General features: G+C 46.0%; 1 protein-coding gene across 2 annotated transcripts in view; it reads left to right on the top strand.

Moving 5' to 3' along the window:
- The window catches only part of SLC24A3 (solute carrier family 24 (sodium/potassium/calcium exchanger), member 3), a 163,898-nt gene that overhangs the window by 100,188 nt on the left and 37,937 nt on the right, over positions 1 to 25,773 (top strand). For both annotated transcript variants that reach the window (XM_014962393.1, XM_014962392.1), the window contains 2 exons: positions 6,288 to 6,372; positions 8,539 to 8,642. In XM_014962393.1, coding sequence (XP_014817879.1) covers positions 6,288 to 6,372; positions 8,539 to 8,642 — 189 coding nt within the window. The remainder of the gene's footprint in view (positions 1 to 6,287; positions 6,373 to 8,538; positions 8,643 to 25,773) is intronic.

Here is a 25,773-nt window from a genome sequence, read left to right as displayed (position 1 = left end):
TGAGTGTGGGGCAGATGGTGTGGAACGCCCCAGTTGGTCAGTTTTGGGTCACCTGTCCTGTCTGCTCCTCCCCACAGGTGTGACCCCTCTGCGCTTTTCCGCTTCCCACCCTCCAACGGGGCAAATAACAAATTTACCTGACCTTGGTTGTTATAGCAATAAGTATAAGCAGGGGCCTCTCTGCATACCATTCCTTGGTATAATCAGGTCTTATCACTGTGAGAGTGAACAGTTTCTGAACAATATGCTGTTAATTTCAGAGTTTAGTTAGTCAGAAGAGGCCTAGCTCAAAAAGTAAAATTACTGAACAGAAAATTAGTTCTGTTTTACCTCAAACCAGGACATTCCACCCCTTATTCCATACCATTTGCATCATGCTCTGATTATTATTACTTCTTATCTATCAAATACATACAAATATATACATATATACATAAGTCCCTTATTTATGATTTATCTTTATACACAAAAGTTCATTGAATTCATATAGTCCATCATTGTAGGTTGCCATCACAGTAGACTCTCAGGGTTGAAACGATGATATGAAATTCATTGTGGTCCATATCCACAGGTAGCATGTTCATCCTGAAGAGTCTTAAAGCTAGCAGTTGCCTCTCAAACAACAGTTCCTATATCTGCATCACACCGCTCCTTGAAAGTGGAAGCAATTTATAACAACAGTGAAAAACGCACTCTCTGGAGCAATGATTCCCAAACTCAGCCCCACGCTGCGGGCTCCCCGGTGGGGCAAGGTACAGCGTGGGCTTCCAGGTAACAAGCCCAGCAGAGCTTGTTGGCTTCTCCTGTGCTGTGCCACTTGTCTCTGACACCTCTCCAGCTGAGAAACCCTGTCCTTGAGGTAGGATCCAGCCATCAGAGACTGCAGGAGCGCTGGGACAGTTCGTTGCCCGTGCAGGGAACAGCACATTAGTTCGGTTGTGGCTTCAGGCGTGTCACTCGGTCACACGTAACCTTTTATTTCTTGACTTTGGCGTGGAAATAGTGACCCACGAGGTGTTTCTGAGTTTCGTGTACCATTAACTTCAAACTTAGAAACTTCAAACTCCCCAGCCAAGCATCGGGCTGGGGAACGAAAAAAAAAGCACAGGAGAGTTTAGATGTGTTGGTATTTAAAAAAACAAAACCAAAAAAAAAAAAACCCCAACAAGGTTATCTAGTCTAGAGTGATTAGGAACATACATTTCCACTGTGAATATACATGTGGATTGTCACTCAGAGCCAGACATTCAGCTACTTCTCTTTCTTTTGAGGTTCACTGAAGTTTGTAATTCATAGAATATTATCACAAGGTAAAACAAAAAAAAAAAAAAAAAACCACCAAGGGGAGGGAGAGATGCCAAGCTCTCAGCCGGCTGCCTGAGAGCTGGGTCCTGCCCCTGCGTGTGGTCCTGGCCTCGTGGGACCGGTGGAATGTGCTTCCTTCTTGCTCCCGCTGCCCAGCTGCTGGCATGTTCATCCCAGGGCTTACTGGTCCCAGAGCAGCCCCAGCAGGGAGTGCTGCTGAACCAGAGCAGGGCTGCCCTCAGCAGACCCATGTCGGAGCTGGGTTTGGCTGCTTGAGCTTGGGTTGGAAGTGAAGTCTTGGTTGAGGTTCAGGATGCTCCAGATGAGCCCAGCCCAAGAGCTGATGGCTCTCCAGGTTCTCCAGGTACTCCGACCGTTCACGCTGTGATAGATGCTGCTGCCTCACGTTTGCCTGTCTTTGCATATGTCTCTTCAAAAACATTAGGCCCTACCCTTAGCTGATATAAATTAAAAACCTCTGGTGCTTTACCAGTAGAAATCACAGATCTTGTACTTTACCTTCAAAGTCATGAGTTCCGTACCTTGCGTTGTGTTGGTACAAGTTGCAAAGCAGCAGAGACAGCTAGGTCAGCTGTAAAGAAGTGCTTGAACACTTCCAGCAATTGCAAGGGACTCTGTCCCTCTTTTGCTAAGGTTGGCATGCTGAAATTTTAGAAGACAAGGAGTACATTTTAGCCTAAATCAGCTCAGACAGCTACAGGGTGAACACAGACCGTGTGCCCGAAGTGACTGTGAGCCCTCTCCAATGTCAGTCTCGGGCAATGAAGTCTTTGCGTGTCGAAAATATGGTTTGGTCTGACCAGTTAGATGTCTGTCAGCTGGAGGAGATGCCTGCCGATCTGCCTGGCAATAAGTGTCGCTCATCAGGGCATGGGCTGTGCCTGGCCCTTGGAGGAGGTGTGGGAGACAGCAGGAGAAATCATTTGTGCTGACAGCTCTGATGGAAATTGTCTCTAAACTAACCTGATATTTGTAGCTCAGCACCCTGCCACACAAGCCTTTTTTTGCATCATCAAAAAAGCAAAAGTCCCCAGAAAATCCCACTATCTTGGTGCGTAAGTAGTGGGGTAACTGAAGGGCGACAGCAGAGGGAAGGAGCTCCTGTCCTGCAGAGTTGTTGCACTCTCTAGGGCTGAATCTAGGGAAAGCCACTGCAAGGTTCAGGGGAAGGGAACGGAGACGTTGATGTGGAAGTGGGGATGGGAGGTGCTGAAGATGTAGACGTGCTGAGTTACTTACCCTCCCTGCTCCTGAGCTAGGGAACCCTGCTGGGAAACATGAGTCTAAGAAGGTTGTGTCACTGTAGATGAACAAGACCTGAGCTGAGTAAGAAGTGTTCGGGACAGGCTTGTATTTTGGGATGCTGTCAACATTCCCAGCCTGCCACCCAGAGGGACACAGGTGGAGCCTGGTGATCGATTATTCTTTTTCTTGACTGAGCACTCATTAATTCTCACCTACAAGTATATTTTGATTAGTGGCCTTGCTTACGGCACAGAGGTCTAATCTGGGTCTGTGGAGCACAAGCTCCTGCTACAGCTCTGCCATGAACTCTCTGAGTGCCCTTGGACAACCTCCATCATTTCTCTGCACCTCTGTTTCCTGCACTGGTCAGTAGAAGTCTTGGTCCTTGACTGTGTTTACAAATGATGATAGGAAATACTATGCACGGTGTTAACGCCTTCTAACTTTCCTGGTGGTAAACTTAGTTATCATAAATGAGAGGCTCACAGGCTGGAGAAGTCCCTCTCCTTTTGCTGTCATTAGCTTTCTACAGGTGTAGGATCTGTGCGTGCCTCCACCTGCCCCAAAAGTTTGGATATAGAGGTACAAGTGTCAGAATTAAGGTGCTATTTGTTCTTCTAAACAAATTTGCAGATATGTTTGGGCTTCTACAGGCATCTGATGTCTAAAAAGCAAGCACCCTCCCTGTGTGACTTTAACATAGTATTTGCCGGCCCCTGGGCTCTAGAAGGCTACTTTCACTTGACCAGATCTTTACTTTCTGGTTATTTGTGGTCTTCTCAATGCTGCATAACAACTCACGCGTTAACTATTCTGAACCATTGTGTTACCCAACAGCATCAATAAAATAAGATAATAACAGGTTTTATTCAATTGTGCATGAAAGAGATAACTTAGTGATAGAACCCTAGATCTAACATATATGTATTAAGAAGTTACTGTCAAGAAGAAGGGTACTGTGTCATTAGAGATTATCAAAACGGGTTATGTAAATGGATCATAATTTTGCTATTCCTATTGCTTCTACTTGATTCTCTCCCAAAAAAGGTTTTTCTCACCCCACAGGTGACCTTTAGGGGCATTCAAGTCCTTTTATTTATGTATTTTATCCATAATTAAGCCATTCTGTAATTAGATGATAGCAAAAGAAATACACATTCCCGTTTCCTGATCCAAATACTGTGGATTTTATCAGTCCAGAATGGCTTGTCTTCAAAACATCCAGCTTTTTGTGGTTTGTCCTTGATGTTAGCACTCAAGAATGCATGGGAAAAGGCTCGGGTCACTTCTCAAAGGCCTCTGCAGCCTCTAGTAGTATCCACTCTTGCCTATTTTTCTAGGAAAAGGAAGGTTTTATCACTGCCCAAAGACAGCAGATGCTACCACTATTGCTCACAGCAACTAATATTCTCCTCACATAAAGAACCTGTGAAATAAGTAGGCTGGCTTGGAGAACCAGGGCTACTTTGTGAGGGAGAAGACCACCTAAGTCCTTCTCCATCACCTGAGGCATTAACACCTGTGATGTTTTCAGGGTTCACTTGTTTGTTAACTCACAAAAAAATAATCACAAGAGGGTAGGGGGAGAGAGCCCCTTGGCAGGAACTCACATCTAAGAGGTTGTACTGGGTATGGCAGTACATGTCATGTGCTTAGCATGCAAACAACCGTAAATGGTAATGACTTGCTGCTGATCAAAGATCTACCATCAGTAATATGACTACCACTGTTGTATCCAGCACAAAAGAATTCAAACCTCCTGCCCGAAGGCGTTTTTGGTCTTGGAGATCAACCAATAGTTATTCTACAATTGCTCACAGTTTAGATGCACTAATTCTAAAATAAATGCCTTTTTTTCTGGCTCAGCTTCATTTTGTTTGGAAATCGGTTGTTGAGTTAAACCAACAAGGCATTTGTGCTCCCAAATGTGTGCGTTGAGGTGAGAATTTGTTCCAGAACGCTTGCTATGGTAGGCATTCACATTCTGTCTTACTTCAGATGTACTTACAATAAAGCTCTGATTTTCATTTGTCTTCTAAAACAGCTTGTCCTTGCATTTGCCCAGCTACTCTGTTACTGGTGTTTCGGAGTGTTTACATGACGCAACTCATGTCATACGGCAATTACAAACATTTGTCTGCGAATACCAGAGAATACTTTTTTGCCTCCTGCATAGCGTGCTGTATTTTCTGCTCTATTGTCTTAACTTAATCATCATATGTATTACAATAAATTAGCTAGGAACCATCCTCGAGGGAATCTACTATAGCTTTAAATTAAAACATGCCCACAGAAAGTCAGCACAGCTGGTTTCCTTGGCCGATGGCCTTTTTTTCCAAAAGGCACCATTGAGTTGCAGACTGACTATTGTAGGATGACTGTCTCTATGTTTCCTGCAGAAGAAACTGGCCTTTGGGTATCTCCTTCTGGTCCTATGAACTTCTTCTACGATGGTTTTAATCCTATTTAAAATAATTTTCTATAAGACTGTGTTTAATCAGGTTCCACAGGCTTTTATAGCAGGACAACGATGACGTGGTCTCCTGCTTAAAAAGCATTCCCAGCAAGGGCACAGTTTTTCCTTTTTCCTTGTCTCTGTAACATATGTACAAGATTTTTTGTTATATATGTAGGGTGAGTGGATAGAATTGCCTTCTCTTACAGGCCTAGAGTATCCTTTGTGGGATCTTCAATCCAGATAAGGTTGGTGGGAGGATTCCTGCAATCTTGTGTCTGTGAAAATGTCCTTTGGTATCGATGAAGTCGTAGAGAAACCTCGCGCTGCTGCAGGGGGAAGAGGAAGGCTTCCTTTTGCCTGCCAGTCTGGATGTGCTGCTTCAAACAGCTGATTCTGCTGGAGAAATGTCCCCACCACCCATGGCTGTCTTCCCCTTGCTCGTACGGTGGCAGCCGCTGACTCGCACACGTGTGAGCAAGCCAGCTTTGGGTAGTAACAGCTCAGCAGTTTATGGCCGTATGGAGGGGGGGGGGTGGCTTTTTTTTTAGCTACACATTAAACCATGGAAGGTGCCAGCAAGGCATGTGGTCTTTAACAGCCTCGTCGCGTTTGCTGAACAGTGACTTGTGCAGATGGAGCAGTGGGAAGGCAGAAAACATAAAGGAAGTAATTAACCAAGTAAATCTTTGGAAACAGCATATGCCGATGAAGTTTTCATAGAGGAGTGGGTCCTTTCCCTTCCAGAAATCCCGTTTTAGATAACCCCTGGGCGCTGCTAGGGGAAGGCCGTAGGAGGTAAGTATCTTCGAGGGTCCAAATAAAAGGGGTTGAAGAGAGGTTAAATGTCCAAGACTGAAATGGTGGCAGGGAAGGTGACTGGAGGTGAACCAAGCCTGAGCTCCAGCCCTGCCCTTTACAAGCCAAAGTAGTTGAGATAAGGTGTGTACTGTTGGGGGTCGTGGAGGAGACCAAGAGCTGTGACTCATGAAACTGCCTCGTTGTTGTCTAAAGTATTGCTCTTTCTTTCCTCTCTAAAGGCTATCACAGCTGCAACCTGCCGTCTCTAGAAGGATATGCCAACTTAAGTAGCCAACACCTGTGATGACTTTTTCCCCTATACTGAAACTTTAAATAAACATAAAACTTTTTAGATACTGGCAGTTTCCCGCTCTTGGTGGACAGATTAATGTTTCTGATTGAATTCCTTCAGCCTGTCAGTGTTCTAATCAATGACTCTGATGTGTTTGTTTTTCTGCAGCGCTTGCATCTTAGCGAAGATGTGGCTGGGGCAACTTTCATGGCAGCGGGAAGCTCTGCTCCTGAGTTGTTTACATCTGTCATAGGTAACTAACCTGCTGCTGCTTCTTCTTGAAACCTCCACGTTTCCCTGGCTGCTTTTCGGAGTTGAAATGGGGATGCCTGTAACATTTGTTATAATACCCGGCCCTTCCCTCGTGGGCACGCATAGGACTCATTGTGGGGAATCAGCTCTGAAAAAAATACCATTATCCCACAGCAGGGCTGCCTTGGAAGTGGTTTGATCTGACCCCATCAAACCAGGGCCGGTCGGCAGTTCATCTTAACTGTCTGTGAATCTGCCTCGCTGTAGCACAGCCTGGAGCTCTGCACCTGCAGCCTTCTCCCCTCCTCTCCACCCTCCTACACCATCTGCCACGCCATCTCTAGGACCTAGCGGGAAAGGATGCACCTCCAGCCTCTTGGGTTGGTACCCGGGTGAACTCCTTGTGTCCTCAGCTGCAGGTTCTCTGCCATCACCTCCACTCTGGTTAGTCTTCTAACACCACTTCCCTCTGGGGAAGCCAGAGTAGGGAGGAGAAGAGGATTTGAAATGCTTTCTGGCAGAAACAGGTTGGTCAGAGCATCACACTACCAAAGCAACTCTCTGCTTATGGGAGTGGACCAAGGGATTCAACAGTCCTTAAAATTATACCGTGCATATGCTACCTGGCACAAGGGGAGAGTGTTCTTGCTGTGTTACACATCCACATCTCTATTGGTAGGTGATCATCAGAGCAGCGCTTGAGAGGTTCAGGTGGGCTCTTCATCACTGAGGAGAATTATTTTCAGCTTAGATACTTTCTCTAGGAGATACTTCTATTTCAGTCACAGCTATCAGATGCAGAGCACAAATTAATTCACGCAAAGCTGCATGCTCTGCAGAGAGTTCCCATTGCACGAGCAAAGCCTCAAAATGTAGGAACTTAAATTGGACCAAGTTGGGATTGTATTCCAGTTAAGGATAGCGCAGTAGCAGGGTGAAAATAAAAACAGATTCCTTCAGGCAGCTTAGAGAAGCCCTAACGGTCAGATGGTTATCTTGCTGTCGTGTCATCCACTGGATACCGAGTGTCACTTGGTGGGTGACCACTTCTGTGTAATATGTTTCTGGGAAAAGAAAAAAGTGGAAAAAAATATCTAAACTACACTGGCCGGTTAAATACTATTGGAACTTTAGAAGCAAGTGGTGAATTTAAACAGACTGACAGCTAGCAGGAGATGGAGTGTTATTTTTAGGCTGACTTCCTAAGGAAAGAATTTTGTGTAGTACCATGATGCATGTGTCTGTCAGATTGTCTCCCTCGCCGTTAACCTCATTGGCCAATTTTAACCAAATTTGACAGAAGAGCTCTGAAAGGAGCTTGTAATGTAGCTCCATAACTCATCCTGAGAGGCATCATTCAGCTTGCAAGTAGCTAGTCGCTAGGCAGCTTCTGCTTGCCTACTGAAGCCGGTAGGGATGAGGATATGGGGAAGAGCAGAGCACTGGCGAGGGGGTGTCTTATGGGAGATAGTTTCCTGCACATTTGGGTCATAGAATCATAGAATCATTTTGGTTGGAAGAGACGTTTAAGATCATCAAGTCCAACTGTTAACCTTGCATTACCAAGTCCACCACTAAAGCATGTCCCTCAGCACTATATCTACACATCTTTTAAATGCCTCCAGAGATGGCAGCTCAACCACTTCCTGGGCAGCCTGTTCCAATGTTTGATAACCCTTTCAGTGAATAAATTTTTCCTAATATCCAAACTAAACCTCTCCCGGCACAACTTGAGGCCATTTCCTCTTGTCCTATCACTTGTTACTTTGGAGTAGAGACCGACCCACACCTCACACAACCTCTTTTCAGGTAGTTGTAGAGAGCGATAAGGTCTGTGTCCCACCAGCTCCTCCCCCAGAGATTGCTGTCTTTTATGATGTCCACTGCCATAATGTTGGATTGGAAGACCCAGGAGGTTGGTGACTTAGACATGTCTAAGGTATTTGGTTTTCATTAGACAAGCTATCCAGGAACCCTCAGAAAGCAAGTTCTACCACCTTTATTCACCCTAGCACCTTTCTCTGAAAGTTGCCCTATTAAATATGAGAAAAAGTGGCAGAACTGGTACGTGCCTTTAGATTCATTAATGGGGTGTGAGGTCTGCAATTTTTTGTGGAAAAATTCTGCTCTTCCAATTTACACAGCTTGCCTTGAACTTGTTTTTCAGGTGTTTTTATCACAAAAGGAGACGTAGGCGTTGGAACCATCGTAGGCTCGGCTGTATTTAACATTCTTTGTATTATTGGCGTGTGTGGGCTTTTTGCAGGACAGGTAAGAGCATTTAATGATTCCTAACAGTTCTTGCTTCACCCTGTGCCTTGGCTGCACTGTGAAATCAGCTGCCAGGTTCGCAACCTTGCCACAATTTTTTCTGGGTTTGTTCTTTTTAATAGGGCCCTACGCTATTCCTCATGCATTTTTGAAATGAAAAGCTGAACAGCAAATGTCAACTCAGGCGTTTTAAGCTGCCCAAGATATGTGGGTGGTCAAAGGAATAAAAGTTGATTACTTAACACCTCCTCTTGGTAGCTATTGAAAAAATGTGTTGTGACGTTTGTATCTGGCTCTTTTAGACCAAAGGAACCAGGAGATGTCTGTGCCTCTGGCTGGTAAAAATGCACTTCAGCCAGCCATCCAAGATGCCTCTGAAAGAATGATGACACTTCTGGAGCATCATAAAAGATGCTGTCTTTGTGCAAGATAGTTTCAGATACATGTGCTGAGCTGGCACAACACTGTTGGTGACTGGCATGACTTATGAAGTTGTATAAGAAAGATACAGCCTTTGCTTGTATTTTATCTCATATATCCAGAATCACAGAGTGCTTTATATGGGAAGGGATCTTCGGAGGTCTCTGATCCAAAGCCCTCACCACCTTGACCTCCCCCAACTCAAAGCAAGGCTGATTTCAAAGTCGGATCAGGTTGCTCAGGGCCTTGTCCAGTCAGATTTTGAATACTTCCAAGGATGCCCTAACTTTTTTCCTCACTAGCATTAGGGCTATCCATTCCTAGTATAAGTTCTGACTGTTTTCCAGCACGTCAAACTACTTATGACAACACAAGCTATTAATCAGAAATTAAAGTAATTAAGTTGTGAGAGCTGAGCTGCTGTCTGAATTGCAGACATGATTGACTGTATAATTAAATATCTGAATCTGCATTCACCTTGGCACTTGCCAGCATGCCCAGTATTTTTACAGTCTCATAAAATGTTCTTTCAAATGTTACTGTGCAGACTTGTTTGTAAAGAGGAGAAGCAGGATGACATTATCAATGCAGGGCAATAGGATAACTAGGTCTGGAGGAAGAACTTAAGGGGCCTGTGTCGCTTGGTCAGTATGAGAACACATGCAGAGAGATTGGACTTTCCTTGGAAAGTCTGCAATCCAATTTTATTTGCATTAGCAGTGAACTTTTTCAGGATGAAGGTGAACATTTTCACTACGGGGAGGCTTCAGGAAAAGCCCACAGTGGTACTTTTTAGGCACCTAAGCTCCCTTGATTTGCATGGGAACATGCACCTGGAAGCCACGCCTACTCAATATGTTAGAGGTTTCTACTGTAATTCTTACTGTGAAAGCCCAATTGATTCAGGCCAATTTTTAATGACCAAAGCTTTCCTAGGGCATGAAGCCATGTTCCCCAGAGGTGTTCTTCTGTGACCAGTAGGACTTTTTGCTCAGGTTGCTTTTTTTAAGCAAATGCAGACGATTAACTGTTCAGCACGATGGCAGAGGAGCTAATTCTTCTGATTTGTACTCTCCGCGGTATTGATTGCATGCCTCAAACCTGCTAAAAAAAACTAGCTATAAATCATAGTGGAAGAGGTTCGCTAGAGTTTAGGGGCTGATGGAGAATGTCAGTCTTCTCAAGAGACTGTGTACAGGTGGGAGCTGTTTGTTTCTGAAGGATATAACCCAGCTGAAATGATCTTGCAAATGCCTTCAGAAGCCTTCCAGGCGTGGTAGCTTTCAGAAGTTCACAGGGGAGACTGGCTGCTGTAAGTCATCTTAAGTGTGGTCTGTAAGTCTCTTTCAAGCCAAGAACTGAGATTTGGACTGATTTGTCCCACCTTTGTTTTCCCTGACTTTGCTGCTGATTTTCATGTTGTTTCGTCAAGTTGCTTAACCTCCGTTTGCTGCATTTTAGCCCACAGAAGGTGGGTGAGAATTGGAATAATTGGTGTTGCTGCTTGGACTCATGATTTAAATGAGCAAATAGGAAACTTCCATTTAAATATTTCCAATATTCTAGATAAAACTCTGGTTTGTGCTTTTCATTTTTTCCCACTCCCAGCACTTCACCAATAAGTCATTCACTTTTACTGGTGGGATTCATTGTTTTGTCTTGTGTTAGTATTAATAGGAATCTGGTTTTATTATCAATAATGTCTCTGTAATGCACTAATACAGCTTCTAAATTTGGTTGGCAGTTGGATTTTAATTCTTCTGGGGACCTGGATCTTGGTTTTGAGTTGCCTTGTAATGGGCCAGCTGAGCCTGGAGGCAGGCCATGGGTCTAAGCTGCTGTGCTTTAGCTCAGTTAGAGCAGGGTTTTCTCTTTTGAGCTCAAACCTGTGAAGTCAACAGTTGAAGTCCTCTAATTTTTCAGATGTGACCAGCGAGTGAATGGACAGGGATTTAGCAGCCAAACTTTGCTGTCTTGTGAATCTCCCCCAAGGTTGCTTTTCTGAGACTCCTGCCCTGGAAAGAGACATTCGGGCATCTCAGTTTGAGGTTGGAGGGCTTTGGGGTTTGTCAGGTGAGAGGAGAAAAGCAGAGAATTAAACTTGCACCTGTGACAGTTTCAATGTGACGATGCTCATGTGGCCTTCACCAAAACCCATCATTAAATGCTCTGCTGTCAGGAGGTGGCTGCTGCAAATTGCCAGGGTGGACAAGAAGGGTTGGTATGCTGGTCCCCCTTGGTCTGTTTTACATGTGGTGTGTCTCCAGCAGAGCGGGGACAACTTCAAGATGATCACACCACCAATTTCCTCAAAGGGCATTGCAGAGGTGGTGGAGGTAATTTCACCCTCACTTTCCTGTAAAACCTGCCAGCAGTAGCAGCGGTGTTCCAGCAGGAGCTTTTATATGATGGCAATTTGCAGCTGCAGTTGTGGTAACATGTTGGGGTCCCACTTGCTGGCTGGTACCTGATGCCAGGAGCTGCTGTTTGGGTGCTGGGTTGCTTGGAGATATTGGCAGTCCAGGAGATGGATGGAGAGCAGCATGGTCGGCAGCGCTCAGTAAGCCATAACTTGGTGATGGGGCTGTTTTGTTCCCTCCTGGGCTGCTCAGCTCAGAGCTGGGGGAGGAAACAGGGAGATTAAAGGCACCATCAGCAAGTTTGCGGACGATACCAAGCTGTGTGGTGTTGTCCATACACCAGAGGGATGGGATGTCATCCAAAAGGACCTGGACAGGCTGGAGAGGTGGGCCCAGGTGAACCTCATGAGGTTCAACAAGAGCAAATGCAAGGTTCTGCACCTGGGCCGGAACAATCCTCGCCACCAATACAAACTAGGGGGTGAGGGATTGGAAAGCAGCCCTGAGGAAAGGGACTTGGGGGTGCTGGTGGTCGAGAAGCTGGACATGAGCAGGCAGTGGGCAGCTGCAGCCCAGAAGGCCAATCCCATCCTGGGCTGCATCAAAAGAAGCGTTGCCAGCAGGTCCAGAGAGGGGATTCTGCCACTTTACTCTGCTCTGGTGAGACCTCACCTGGAGTATTGTGTGCAGGTCTGGAGCCCTCAATATAAGAAGGACATGGACCTGATGGAGAGGGTCCAGAGGAGGGCCACAAGGATGATCAGGGGGATGGAGCACCTCTGCTACGAGGACAGGCTGAGGGAGCTGGGGTTGTTCAGCCTGGAGAAGAGGAGGCTCCGGGGAGACCTAATAGCGGCCTTCCAGTACCTGAAGGGAGCCTACAGGAAGGCCGGGGAGAGCCTGTTTAGAAAGGCCTGCAGTGACAGGACGAGGGGAAATGGCTTCAAGCTGGAGGGGAACAGATTTAGATTGGAGATGAGGAGAGGGTGGTGGAGATGAGGGTGGTGGAGCACTGGAACAGGTTGCCCAGGGAGGTGGTTGAGGCCCCTTCCCTGGAGATATTCAAGGAGAGGCTCGACGAGGCCCTGGGCAACCTGGTCTAGTTGGGGGTGTCCCTGCTGACTGCAGGGGGGTGGGACTAGATGGCCTTTGGAGGTCCCTTCCGGCCTGGACAATTCTATGATTCTATGAAATATCTTGGTGCTGGGGATTTTGGGGTGGCTGCCTGGTGGCCGAGTGCGTAGGAGCGCTGTGTTGCCCATGGGCTGGGAAACCTGGAACTAAAACCTGCAGGGGACTTCCAGAGCGTTTCCACAAGCAATCTTTATTTTTGCAGAACTGTTCAGTATCGTGAGAAAGCCCTTTTATTTGTTTGCTTGTTTTTTTGACTGGTTAAACGTGGCATTAACAAATATTGACCAGCCCCTCTGTAGGATTTGTTTTATTTCTAAATAAGGTTGTAGTATGTATGTGCTATGTTGCATGTATTACTCCTTGGCTTAAGAAAATACTGGATTTGGCACTTTGTTTAAAAAAGTTGTTGTTTTTTTTTTGGTTTAAAAAAAAAAAAAACAAACCCCCCAAAAAATGGTATGAATTTACTTGAACACCAACTCTTAATTGATTATTTTTCTAAGCTGTTAATGGCTGTTAAGTGCACGCTTCTCAGAATAAATGAGAATAGACATCCCACTGCTGGAACTGGAAAAGGAAAGTACGATGCCCACACTTCTATATGATACTACGCACCTAAAAACTGCATTAAAAGAGCATTGTTAAGGTTGAAAATCAAACATTGAAAAGTTATAAAATAGCAGCGTTAAGGTTTCTTGTGCAACCTTAATTTGCCCCCCTGGTGCGTATGCATTATTATACAGTCTTTAATTACAGGATCCCATGCTGGTTTCTCCGCAGGGTCACTGCCTCCCTTAGTGCACAGAATGGACTTTGCTCACTTAATGAACAGCTATTCATTATTTTGTTTTCTCTTCATTGTTCAGTGTGTGCCCTTCTGCCTTATTTACCAGGCTCTATTCAAGCCCTGTTACAGAGGCAGAATTATTAATTTCCTCTTGAACTTCTGCCGATCTCATCGCTATTGTATCTGAGCAGTTGATGAACAATTAATTAATTTTCCCCAAACCTCTGTGAGATGAAGGGATGTTTCAAAGGTGGGGAAACAAAGCACAGAGAGATTAAATACAAAAGAATAACTTGTCATTTTAGGGGCCAATTAGAGCTGACATGGGCCCGCTTTTTCCCCTGAACGTATGGTATCCTGTGGCATGTTCTTTGTTCAGAGGGCAGCTCCCTCTGACTCCAGATGCTGTTTGTGCTGCTCCACCTCAGCATTGCACAAAGGTTTCCTTGCTGGGCTGACCTTGGTTTAAGTGGACATCTCAATGTCTGTACAGTCCATCTCTCCTTGGGAGCGTTCAGCTGCTTTAGCCATACAAGACCCTTTTCTTCTTCTAGGCCCCAGCTCATGTTCCACCTTCTGTAAGGGAACACACAACAAAACACCCCTGTCATCAGGCCTGGCTTTATCCCTAGCCTTGTTCTTGACCTGAATTAAGCAAGCGACATAACTACCTCATCTCCTAACATCTAGTGCGTGCTTTTGCTAGCACAATGATGTTCCTGTTAAGCACCCTTTAAGCACTCCAGGTTTCTTTCCATTCAGTTTGTCTCCTAGCCTTCTCCCCCCAGTTTCTTGAGGCCTGAGAGCAAAGTTTTCTCCAGGCACATTTTTCCCCTGGGTCATGGATCTACCCCATAGCTGTCGCTCTCAAGCATCTGGCTTTGCCCCAGACTCAGTGTGGTCCAGATCCCCTCTCCTCACTCTTCTGCTCTGTGGCTCCTTGACCTGAAACCACCTGACTAACCTTCTCCATGCCAGGGAGGCACTTTTGAAGGTACAGGAGCCTGCTCTAGAACCAGGGTAATCACATTTTTTGCTGTTTTCATCTCCTCTGCAAGCTGCAGACTTAGTATACCCCATGGGCAGTTCATTCTGGAGGGTTTGCAACGTATCTGCCCTTAGTCTGCTCACGGCTCGAGAACCCCACCATCCCTGGTTTGTAATCCCAGTAGAGTCGCAGCCACCACAAGAGGCTTCCTTCTGGATGTGTCTCTGAAGTCATTAAAATGCCTACAAAAAGGGTCCATTACCCAGCATGGCAAGTCTAAAATGGGAAGCTCCCCCATGCCCACGTGCTCTCCTTGCTCCAAACACCAAGCAGGTCTCAGGCAGCTCTGCACGTCGATTCAACACGCTCCTATGGTCCTTGTCACCTCTGCCTTTGGAGTAGGAGCCTTCCCTGTCCACTCTCGGAGCCTGCTGGAAATGGGTGTTAAGGACTATGGAGATGTTGGCCACCCTGCCTGTAGGTAGCCACTCAGGTTTCGCTGGTGCACGGCTGAGAGCTACCTGGCTCTTGCCCTGGCTGAGGTGGGAAGGTGCTGGTGGGAACTGGTGCTGTGGGAAGGGGAAAAGTGCTTAATGCTTAGCCATCAGTCTGAGGTAGCTTGGGAGCAGGCTGCCAGAAGCCCTCAAGCGAGGCAGTAATTAGAAAAGCTTCCACTCCTTTTCTTTATTTATGTATTTAATTTTGAAATTTTTAAGGAATTTACCACCTTGGTAGCTGGAGCCCGAGTCCTACAAGCAGTCGCAGCCAAGCTCATTTCTGCAGGATGAGCTGCTTGTAAGATGGGTGTCTAAAAGCCACACAACTTGTTTATACCGTCTGCTCTTACGCCTCGCTTTAGGGCTTTCCAAATAACTGTGGTAGTGTTGTAATGCCCCTAAAGAGCTACTCTCCTGCTAAAAACCAGTTGATGTAGATGAAAATCAGCTTTAGTGTATCATTGTGCTCCTTTTTGCTTTGTGGCCCGGCCAGAAAGGACCAAGTTGGGTTGGAAAATGGATTGGTTTGAATAATGTCAACAGATTGGGGAGATTAACCATGAGGCTGTCGTTCGCCAGCCCAGAGCTCAAGTTGTGTGTGTTACAGGCTCTAGGGAAGGATTAACAACTGCAAACGAGCAAAATTGCTTTAAACAATCATAAAGACATTTCTGTTAGTGTTAAGTATCATAAACCCTTTGTCTGCCTTGTTTGTTTTTAAACAGTGCTGAAAACTTGAAAAAGTTTCAAATCCAGTACAAGCCAGAGACGCCTCTACCCATCAGACCCTAAAAAGATGGTGTTTTTTTAATTTGTTTCAGAACCAAGGTGGTTCTAGATTATGTGAAAAATAGTCATGCCATGGTTTGTTACTAAAAAGTAGAAATGTGTGTTTCAGTAGTCTGAAAGTGACTTGATTTTCTCTCCCAATTAGTGTTGATGACACTTTGCAGGTCACCAATAAGGATTCTGGACTGGAGGGATTTATTTTTTTTATTTCTGTCTCTTGTCACTGATATGAGTGATGAAATCTCCTGAGGTCTTTATCCTTGGCACAGGAGGACCACTTTTCCAAAAGTGACAATCAGTGCAGGCAGCCTGTGTTTTTGATGGCCAACCCAATGGCCTGGAAAGGCTGGGTTTTCTAAACGAGCATCCACACTCTGAAAATCAGATTTCTCTTTAAAATATCTCAAACTGGGACTCTGGAAGCTGAAGAACTCAGCCTCTGGTGTGTTTTGAAATCTCTGACCAAGGCGTATTTAGAGATGTAGGTAAAGTTTACCCTTGTGGATGGCTGAATGCAGCCCACGTGGCGGTGGTGGTGAGCCTCAGAAGCTTTTCCTTCTTCTTCCATCATGTTGCATTGTTCTGCTGATGTTTTATGTGCACGCACACCCCGAGGAAGTTTTGCCTTAAGGTAGTAGCTACAACTTATAAGCCGTAGATGGTTTTAGCATATGGAAATATCTTAAGGACTGTCCTCACTCCTCAAATGCTGATGTAGCGCAGGTTGGATGTGTTTGTGTAGCTGTTTCCTTGGTTGTCCACGTGCCTGTGACACTAATATATATTCTTTCAACTGTGCAGCTAAGTCACATAACCCAAGCATTGTTTATTTAGCTGCTGTGGCTGTTTTGCTTTCTAGTGGCCAAGAGAGAGGGTACGAGAAAGTCAGAGAAGGCTGCAAGAGATGAGATGGTAGCAGACTCAGCCCTTCAGACAGAATTTCAGTGACATTTCACGGGGATGCTTGCTAGATAGCAGGGAAGAGATACAGGCATGGAATCTGCTGTCTGCGTTGTGATGGATTGTATTAGGCTTTTTCCATGATTGTAAACCGACTGCGTATGGGGAGATTGACCTTAGCCCAGGGTCCCCTCCAAGCCTCAGTCTCTGTGTCCTGTCTTCTCTTTGACTCCCATGTTTGTGCTTCACAATTTTCCCCTCCTTCCACTGCCCTCTTGTCATTCTTGGCGCCAAGGATGTGGGATTCTCGGAAGCAGTCAATGCTTGCTTAATTCAGCTCTCACTCAAGCCAGCACAAGCAGAGCTTGTTCAGTTTTCAAAATTCCTCTGTCCAGATTCTCCTCTTTTCTGCAGCTCTGCTGCTCTCTCCTGCACATCACCCAGTCCCCCTCTGCCCTCATCCAGCACTAAACTGCCGCCTTTTGCAGGGCTGCAGAAGAGGATGGAAGATGAGAAGAGGTTAGTGAAAAGCGCTTGCGTGAAAGCAGTGTAACCATGAGTTGCAAGTCACTCCAGCATTAAACAGTAATTCTTGATCTGCATAGCTTGATGTGTTAATTGCCACTTAATTGCTGTGTTTTTCATTTGAGTTCCAGTTTCTCTATTTCACCTTTCCCTGGAACAAGGCAGGCTGCTCTGAGTGGAGCAGGGAACCATGGATGCGGGGTTGTGGCCAGAGATGTTCTTAGGTTTTTAGAGTCTCTTCCAATCACTTCTTCTGTCAAGGGCTCTAGTTGGTGTCCAGGTGTCATTCCACAGTATACTGGGAGTAAAAAAAGACCACCTCAACCCATCTGACCTGCACCGCCTCCTGCTCCAGTGGTATTCTTTTCCCTGAGAAAATAAACTAAATTCTGAAGGCTCTTCTCTGTCCAAGTTACAGTAAACCTCTGTGTAAGCTGGGGATGCCTCTCCGAATCAGCAGCTGATTTGCACTCAGTTTTACGCCAATATGAAAATATACCTAAGAAATAGGTGTTACAAACAGCAAAGAGCTGAGACGAGGAAACTGAACAGAGATTTAATAACCAGGTAGGACATTGTTTATTGAAGAGACTGAGACTTTTGTAATCTATTTTTAAACAAGTTCTGTCACTCAGCTTGCATGCTTCTTAATCTTTTAAGCTTTAATTTCACTGACAACAAGTACTTCAGACTGGAGTCGTTACTGACCTTTGGCTTGATGATTGCGTTCATGAGCTTTTTTCTCTTTCTTCTGGATTGTGGAGGAGTTTTGGGAGGGGAGAGTTGGAATGTTGGTTTTTTTTCTTCGTTGGTTTGTGGCCATCAGTGGAAGACATGTAAAACTGTGGAGAAGTAGTTTAAGCAGAACTTCATGCCAGCTGTTGGGACTGTATGCTGCTCTTGTAGTGTGGTAGACAATGTTATTTTTTGTGCTGGCAATGTTTTCTAGTGACTGTGAGCCTGGTCTTTCACTGATAGAAGTGTGTTGCAGACTTGAAAGCAAGAAGGGGACAGCGTAATAAGCCAGACGAGGATCCATCACTGAGACTTCCACTGAAGACAGAATTTGTCCCAGAAGTCAAGACTGTGGTCCTGATGGGAACATAGAGCTGCTGGCATGGCCTTGTGTACGTGAAACGCCGAGTATCAGAAGAGCAGAGGGAGGATGCTGGTGGTGTTGTTCCCACTGTCCTACAAGAGAGCTGGGCAGTCAGTAAACAGCTCAGACTGCAGACAGGGCAGAAAGACATGGATGGAGTTTCAGGACAGAGAGGCATCAGTTAATATAGAGATGCTGCCCAAGGGTCCTCAAAGGGGAGAGGCAGCAGCAGAAGGTACCCACTGCCTCAGCTCCTTCCCTGCTGCTGTGTGGGCAGGCAGCTGAACGGGCCCCTTGCATCCTTCTGTGTGTTTCAACAGAGCAAACAAGGAGGATGTTCACCCACTGTAAAAGCAGCAGAGTGCTCCTTTTCCCTGGGGTTTTCAGCTGGGGTGTTTGGGCACTGGCAGGCAACAGAGCGACTCTGAGTGATAAAGCAAATTAAGTTCCTCTCCAACTCTCCCTTTAACACAAGTTCTGTTATCTGAGGAATCAGGGACTTGAGAATTTATGGCAAATTTTTTAGCCATTGTGCAAGCAAGCATGGTTTGTGTTAATCACACAGTCTGTTTGTTAGCCAGAAAACACTGAAGGTGATTAAAGGAATATAAGAAGTTCCACCTAAACATGAGGAGGAACTTCTTCACTTTGAGGGTGGCAGAGCCCTGGCAGAGGCTGCCCAGGGAGGTGGTGGAGTCTCTTTCTCTGGAGACATTCAACCCCCGCCTGGACGCGTTCCTGTGCAACCTGCTCTGGGTGGACCTGCTCTGGCAGGGGGTTGGACTGGATGATCTCCAGAGGTCCCTTCCAACCCCGTGTGATTCTGTGTGACTTTGTCCTGTTCTCTGTGAGCGTCGTGCCTTCTCTCCACGACGCTGCTATACAGCATCAACCTGTGCATGGTGAATTAAGTTCTGTCAGAGGTACCTGTTACATCATAACCCTTTTGGTCTCCTTTTGCAGAGGTTTGATGAGCTTTGCCAGCATTTTGTTCTTCCCAAAGTAACTTCATTTCCCAGAACTAGGCTAACAGCCTCCATGAAATCAGTATTCCTGCACTGGGCGCCACTTTATCAAAGTGGCTAATAAATGTTTAGCTTGAAGCAGGGCTGCTTGCATCATTTCTGTCCGGTGAGGCACGCAAGCCTAGACTTTGTGGTGTCAGGGGCCTGGCATCTGCATCTAAGTCAAACCAGAAACTGCACAGTGAGGCCAGTGAGATTGGACCTACTGATGTTTTGGGTTTTTTCCCTCAAAGTCCCCAGTGAGATTGGACCTACTGATGTTTTGGGGTTTTTACCTCATAAAGTCTTTGTTGCTGTTGTGATAGCACTTAGCAGTCTCAGATGTGGATTAAAATTCCATGGTACTGTGTGTGGCACAAATACAGAGCCAGAATATAGATCTTGAGCCTGAAAGCTGATGGTCAGAGTTTGTGACAGGAGACAACAGGAGGGACTGGGCAGGCAGACAGGGAAGCACAAGGAAACTGATGGACCAGCAATGTGGACATAACAAGCCAGCTGCTTAACACATAATGAGTGATTTATGGGCTGTGTGGGCACAGGAAGGGTTTTGGCATTGGTGAGGTGTTTATAGGAAGCTCCTCTCAAGCCCAGGGACAACGTGACAGTACTGACAGAAGACCATCTTTTGCTTCAGTAAGATGTGGTGGAGACTGGTGTGATGGGCAGATCAGGTGCCAGGATTGCTCCCTGGATGTTGAATGATCCTGGACTGGTCTGGCCATCATAGAAGTTGCTGTGATTTATTTTTTCTTTATATTAGCATTTCAAAACCCTACTTCACTGAGCTACGTTCAATAATAGGACACAACTAGGGGAGGCAATCAGAAGAGTTCAAAATTGATTCTTCTCAGCATCAAGTCTAGTTCATAATCAGCTCTGAACACTGTCACCTTTTGAGGTCAAGTTCTCTCTGTCAAAATTCACACACAGATCAATACTGTGGATTTACCATTGATAGGATTTTTTTTCTTAAATCATTTGCAGTGTAAAAGCAAGGGAAATCACAAAATCTAGTTTTGTGTCTGACAAGAACTGGCCTGGGTGAGAAGATTGGGAAACATTTACCCTCTGCAAGCCTTCCTGTACCATATCTACAGCTGTCCTTGAATTCTGCTGTGAGTCCTGCACAGAGTTGTCTGTGGTCCAGGAGACGTCTGTAAATGCAGGTCTTTGGGGTCCTGCTGCCTTGGCTCTGCGGGAATCTGAGCTAAAAAGACACGCTGATCTGAATAACTCATGGACAATTACGAGTACCAGTTGAGCAGGGAAATATTTTTGGCTTTGTCCTGAGGTTTGGAGAGTGTCCACTGTTTCCATTCTGAGAATGTCACGGAGACGGATTGCTGCAGCAGTAATGAAAATATCAAGAGCTGCTTAAAAAAGCAAATATTCTTGGGGAAATAATGAGAATAAATTGAGTTGGTCCACAATGTACGAACCGGGAGCCAGAGTGCCGGTTGAACTCTGCAGAGAATGGCTAACCAGTGGTAAAATTAGGGGCCTGGTAATTGCATGGAAGCTTTCCTCCCAGTGAGTCCATTAGATCAGAGCTGCTTGGCAATTACTGGCTTCAGGAGAGATGTATTTTAAGGCCTGGATTCTTTTTGCCCTGAGCCATGCTCATATTTTGTTTCATGTAAGTTCAGTCAGGGAGGGTGTTTAGTATTGGTCAAAGCCCCCAGCAAGCCTGAGTGCTACATCGTGGGACTCTGGTGTCTTTGCCAAGAGGTGCTCAGTGGAGATTATGGTCAGGAGACTGAGCTGGATACTGATAGTGTCCTGGGATGCTGGGACAGCCATGACCCCAGCATGTCAACAGTAGAGAGACATCACTGGCACAGGCTGCCCAGGGAGGGTGTGGGGTCCCCTTCTCTGGAGATCTTCAGGACCTGCCTGCATGCCGTCAGGATGTGCTCTGGGCAGCCCTGCTTCGGCAGGGTATTTGTACTAGATGATCTCTGGAGGTCCCTTCCAACTCCAACAATTCCGTAATTCTGGCAGGATCTGTCTTCTTCAGGGACAGGAAAGATTGTGAGCCCGGTTCGTGGGACATTTTACTGAGGGGGTGAGGGAGATTTGGTTGAGATGAAATGACCTCAGAGAAGGTGTGAAATGCATTGGAGGAGTATCCCCAAAAGACCCACAGTGTGGAAGGCTGTGGCCACAAGTCACGTGGCAGACTTCAGACATGAGCGAAGGCTGCAGCCAGAAAGATGCAATTGAGACACCGGGAAAAACGTCCCACTGGTGAGGGCTGGAAGTGTTTGAGGACTGACTGGCCAGCCTCCTGCTGGACCTGCTGGGCTGATTCTGTGTCTGAATTACAGAGTGGGAGTGGGTCAATGTCCCACCAGGAACTCGCCACCCTCTAAACCATAGCAGGTCCTGGCTATGGGATTTCTAGTCTTCTTTCTGATCTTCTTAGCTCAGGCACAACCCTGTGTTTTGCTGTGGGATTGGTGCTGGTGAAAATGAGGCCTCCAAGCACTGCTGGGCAGGCTCAGGAATGGTTTGCAGCGGCAAACAAAACCAGTGGATGCTGGTAAGCTGATAAACGCTAGGGCAAAAAAAGGCCTAAATAACCTGTCAGAGCAGAGTTGCATGTGAACAAAGTGGGTATGAGTGAGAAATGAACGTGGTGCAACAGCTCAGTAAGCGTGTATCTGTGATATTTGTGGGTCCCCCGTTTCTGAAGGATTACAGCCCTGTGTAGTCCCAACCTGCTTTTATTCTCCAGTGCTGCTGCTGGGTAAAACAATTCTTTTATCTCCTATACAAGGAAGGGAGAGTGCTTAATTAATTTACCCGAGCTTAGGCCATAGGGCTGGGGGGCAGAACAAGGACTGCATTGCTTCAGTCCCAGGTGAGCACCTCATCCTCCAGGCTAGCTCTCTGCTTTAGTTTAACATATGGGGATACGTCTCCCAGGAAACACGCAGAGGCTCTGCAGTGGCTTTCTTGCCGAAAGTCATAGATGGATCTACAGCCTAATTTAATATAGAGATGAATGCAAATAAGGCAGTGTCACTCTCTCACATTAATATATGATGCTTCATTGATATCACGACCAGCAAGGGTGAACAGGCAGGTGGCAGGATCCTTGTAATTACCTGAGCTGAGCAAGGAGTTCTTAAAATAATAAACGGCAAAGTTAGAAGACAGAGCCTGTGCCTTGCCTTGTCAAGGGAAATTGAGAAGCCCTGAGAGATCAGTCCCTGTCAGGGCTGTCCCAGAGAGTGAGGTCCTTCACAGATTCACCAAAGGCAGTCCTGGATATTCAGCTTCTCAGAAGTCAGGATTTCCCAGGCTGCTGTCAAGACATTCAAAAAGAATTTGGCTTTTCTTGCTTTTCCATACAGATTGACAGATGCTAATGCAGCACAAAATCTGAGGAGTCTTTTTAATTTCTCTGGTTTGAGCTGCTGTCTTATGAGAGGTGTTTCAGTTTGGTGCATTGGTCATGGGACAGGAGAGGCTCCCACAAGGTGTGGACCATCCAGAGCAGTCTGCTGTGGCCACCATCCCCACGACTCATCTGTCTTGTGGCAAGTTGTCCCTGGAAGCGTGAGCTGCCCCCAAGGTGAGCCACCAACTCTAGGCCTGGACCAGTTTCCAAAGGCTCAGAGACTTGCCCGCCATTGCCTGACACGTGGGAGCAGCTCATCAGCTGAACATGTACCCACACACAGACACACGCAGGGCCTAAGGAAGAGGACCAGGAGTGAGCAGTGGCATGTCATGGTCCTCTTCTTGCACTGGAGGAAGCTTGGTGGCTTATCTGGTGAGGGAGGCTGGGCACCGTTAGTGTTCCCCCAGCTCCCCCGTGAGATGTACGTGCCCAGGAAGATGCCAAAGCTCTGTTGCAGGAGAGACACCATCTCTGTGGCAGACAGCAGCCCTGGCTAGTTGGTGCCCATCTTTGTAACGATGTTAAGGGCTTCAAGGAACTGCCCCAGAGGTTTGTTCATATTCCAGAAAGGCTCTGTGATTTTTTAAGGGCCACCATGTGTAGGAACTGTAAGAATTCCTTTATTTCTGTCTTGTTCACATACATGTCTCCTTAACTGCTACGACTTCTCAGATTTGAATGAACCTTAGACGGTATTTAACCAAATAAAAGGCAGTGGAACCTATTACATTTTACCTGAGCATGGTAAAGTAGATTTTCTTCCTAATTCTACCCAGCACTGACACAGATGTCAAACTGCTCATAACTTTAATTTTGCAAATGAAGCACAGTCCTATCTTTAACATAAATGTCTGGCATACAAGGATCCACCCTTGTAGGCATGGTTTGCTGCATCCAGTCAAGTCATTTCCCTCTCTCCCAAGTACCTGGTGGAGAAAGTGTCTCAGTCGTTTCATGGAAAATATTTTAATTTTCTGCTTGGCTTGGCTGAGCAGCTGTGACTTTAGGATGATTGGTTGGATTTGCATAAGGTCATTAAGGCCCAATAATGATGTTTATTGCTAAGACAGCTGCCATTTATATACATGCAGAGCAAGTAAAATTAAAGCTCAGCTATATCACTGTTATTACCCATGCAGTTAATGACAATGAAGCCCATCAATAAGTGAAGATTTCACAGTGGACTGCAGGTAGTTCTCTTCCTGAAGCTCTTGACCCACTGGAGAGGTGGTAGGCTGCCTGAGCACAGCAGGCTCTCTTTAAATGAATGCTGATTTGGTTGTTACTGGGGTCATATTTTGACAGAGGAGGAACTGGAATCCACACGACCCTAAGAGATATCACTACTGCATTCTGGGACTACACATGTGTTGCATCTGGATGTGTGAACAGCAAAACATGTGTGCACCCTGGAGGTTCCCCCTCCTCTAGCTGTGGCTCAGATACTTCGGGTGACGGGCTCTGCTGTGACCTGTCTCTCTTCAGTGGGTTGCAGCAGTGCTTGGGTTTGACTGCTGCAAGGTGAAAACCAGGACTTTGCTGAGGACTGAATTCTGCAAACCACAATGAAATAGAGGGCTGTTGGATTTTATCTTCCCGTCGTCTTCGGGGTGAGAGCTGGTACCTGACCTAGAGGCCTTTTTATTTTTTTTTTTATAGTTGCAAATGCATATGATATGTATTAACTACAAACTACTTCCAGTCTGATTTCCCTGAAAAATCTATCCCCAGTCACTGCCTACTTATTTTAACACTGGCCAACATTTAGTCCTTATCTTATTTTGACATGAGATCCTGTTATATTATAACAGGGCTGACTTGGAGTTTTGTCAAAGATTTGCTGATGGGTATTGTCAGAAAAACAACACCTTCTGGAGGGGACCCCACCAGGCTTTAAGAGCCACCCCTCAGCTCCAAGGGTAGCTCCTTGCAAACCAGGAGTAGCCTGCAAGGAGGTTCCCACTGTGTGTCTTGCTGCAGCTGATGGAAGAGGCTGACACAGCTGCCTGTGATGTTTCAGGGTGCCTGCAAGGTTGCCTGCAGCGGGCAGGAGTTCTGTCAGTCAGCACAGACGAGCATTCAAAAACCAGATCCCAGCCTCCTGTTAGGGTGGTGTAAGAGCTTCCCTAATTGCTCCTGCACAGTCCACATCAAAGAGGGGCAGAATGAAGACTGACCCAGATTCTCTGCTTCCGGATGCTTTTTGACAAGCCCTTAATGAGAATTTAAATGTATCGAATGAAAACTTGAGGGAGCAGCATCTGCTGTGAAACCACCCAGTTGCCTGCCTACTCCTCTTGTCCTCAGCCTAACAGAGGTACTTATTCCTTTGGTTTCCCGTCTCTGAGGAGGGGGAAAGGCAGCAGCAGGGAAAAGTGTTTGCTACCTGTTTCTTAACCTGTCTCACAGCATTTCCAGGTCAGGCTGTCTCAGTTCACAGTCCTCTTTCAGGCTGTAGCTGACCGTTTAAAAGAAAAAGCTGCTTCTCCAGAAAGGAGCTTTGTGGTTCTCAGTACAGCCTCATTAAAACTTTGAGGATTAAAATTCCAGACCGGTGATTATAATTTGGCAGCACCCGTGGACCCCAGAGCTGCAGAGAAGGCCTACCCAAAATAGTGACCGTGGTCCATCACTAAGGAACATTTGCTTGTGGTGCAGTGCTGTAGGAGATAATGTTTGTATTACAACTACGTCTTGTGAATTAGAGACATTTGACCACTTTCCTTTAAAACTCAAGAGAAACATTCACCTTTGCCCGAAAACACGTTCTGCAGAACAGCAATCTCTCCGTCAAGATCTAACATTAATGAACAAAACTACACATGAAGAGTCAACAACACCATGTGCACATCAGCCGGGAAGGAGATGCTTCCAGCTGTGAGGCACTGAGTGGTGGATTCCCCGTGGGCACATCTCTGTTGATCTCCATAGAGTCTTAAGGCTAATCACTGCAGGGATTGTCTTTAATCTTTTTACACCCTCGCCCAAGCATTCCTGCCTCTCCACATTAACAAATTAAGTTATTAGCTCTTAATACCTGAAAATCTAGACCTTCTATGCCAGAGGGTAGCAAAGAAACAAGATTAGGAAGATTGCTTCCAAAGCCTAGCGCTTCCAGGCAGTATATGTAGCCAGTCAATCGGCCCAAGAATGTCAAGCAAAGAGCAGGCTATGAGAGGAGGAAAAGCCCTGAAA

The sequence above is a fragment of the Calidris pugnax genome, unplaced genomic scaffold (assembly GCF_001431845.1).
Source record: "Calidris pugnax isolate Ruff unplaced genomic scaffold, ASM143184v1 scaffold147, whole genome shotgun sequence".
Lineage (NCBI taxonomy): Eukaryota > Metazoa > Chordata > Aves > Charadriiformes > Scolopacidae > Calidris > Calidris pugnax.
Note: the sequence above shows the minus strand (reverse complement) of the source record. Positions and strands in the feature narration are given on the sequence as shown.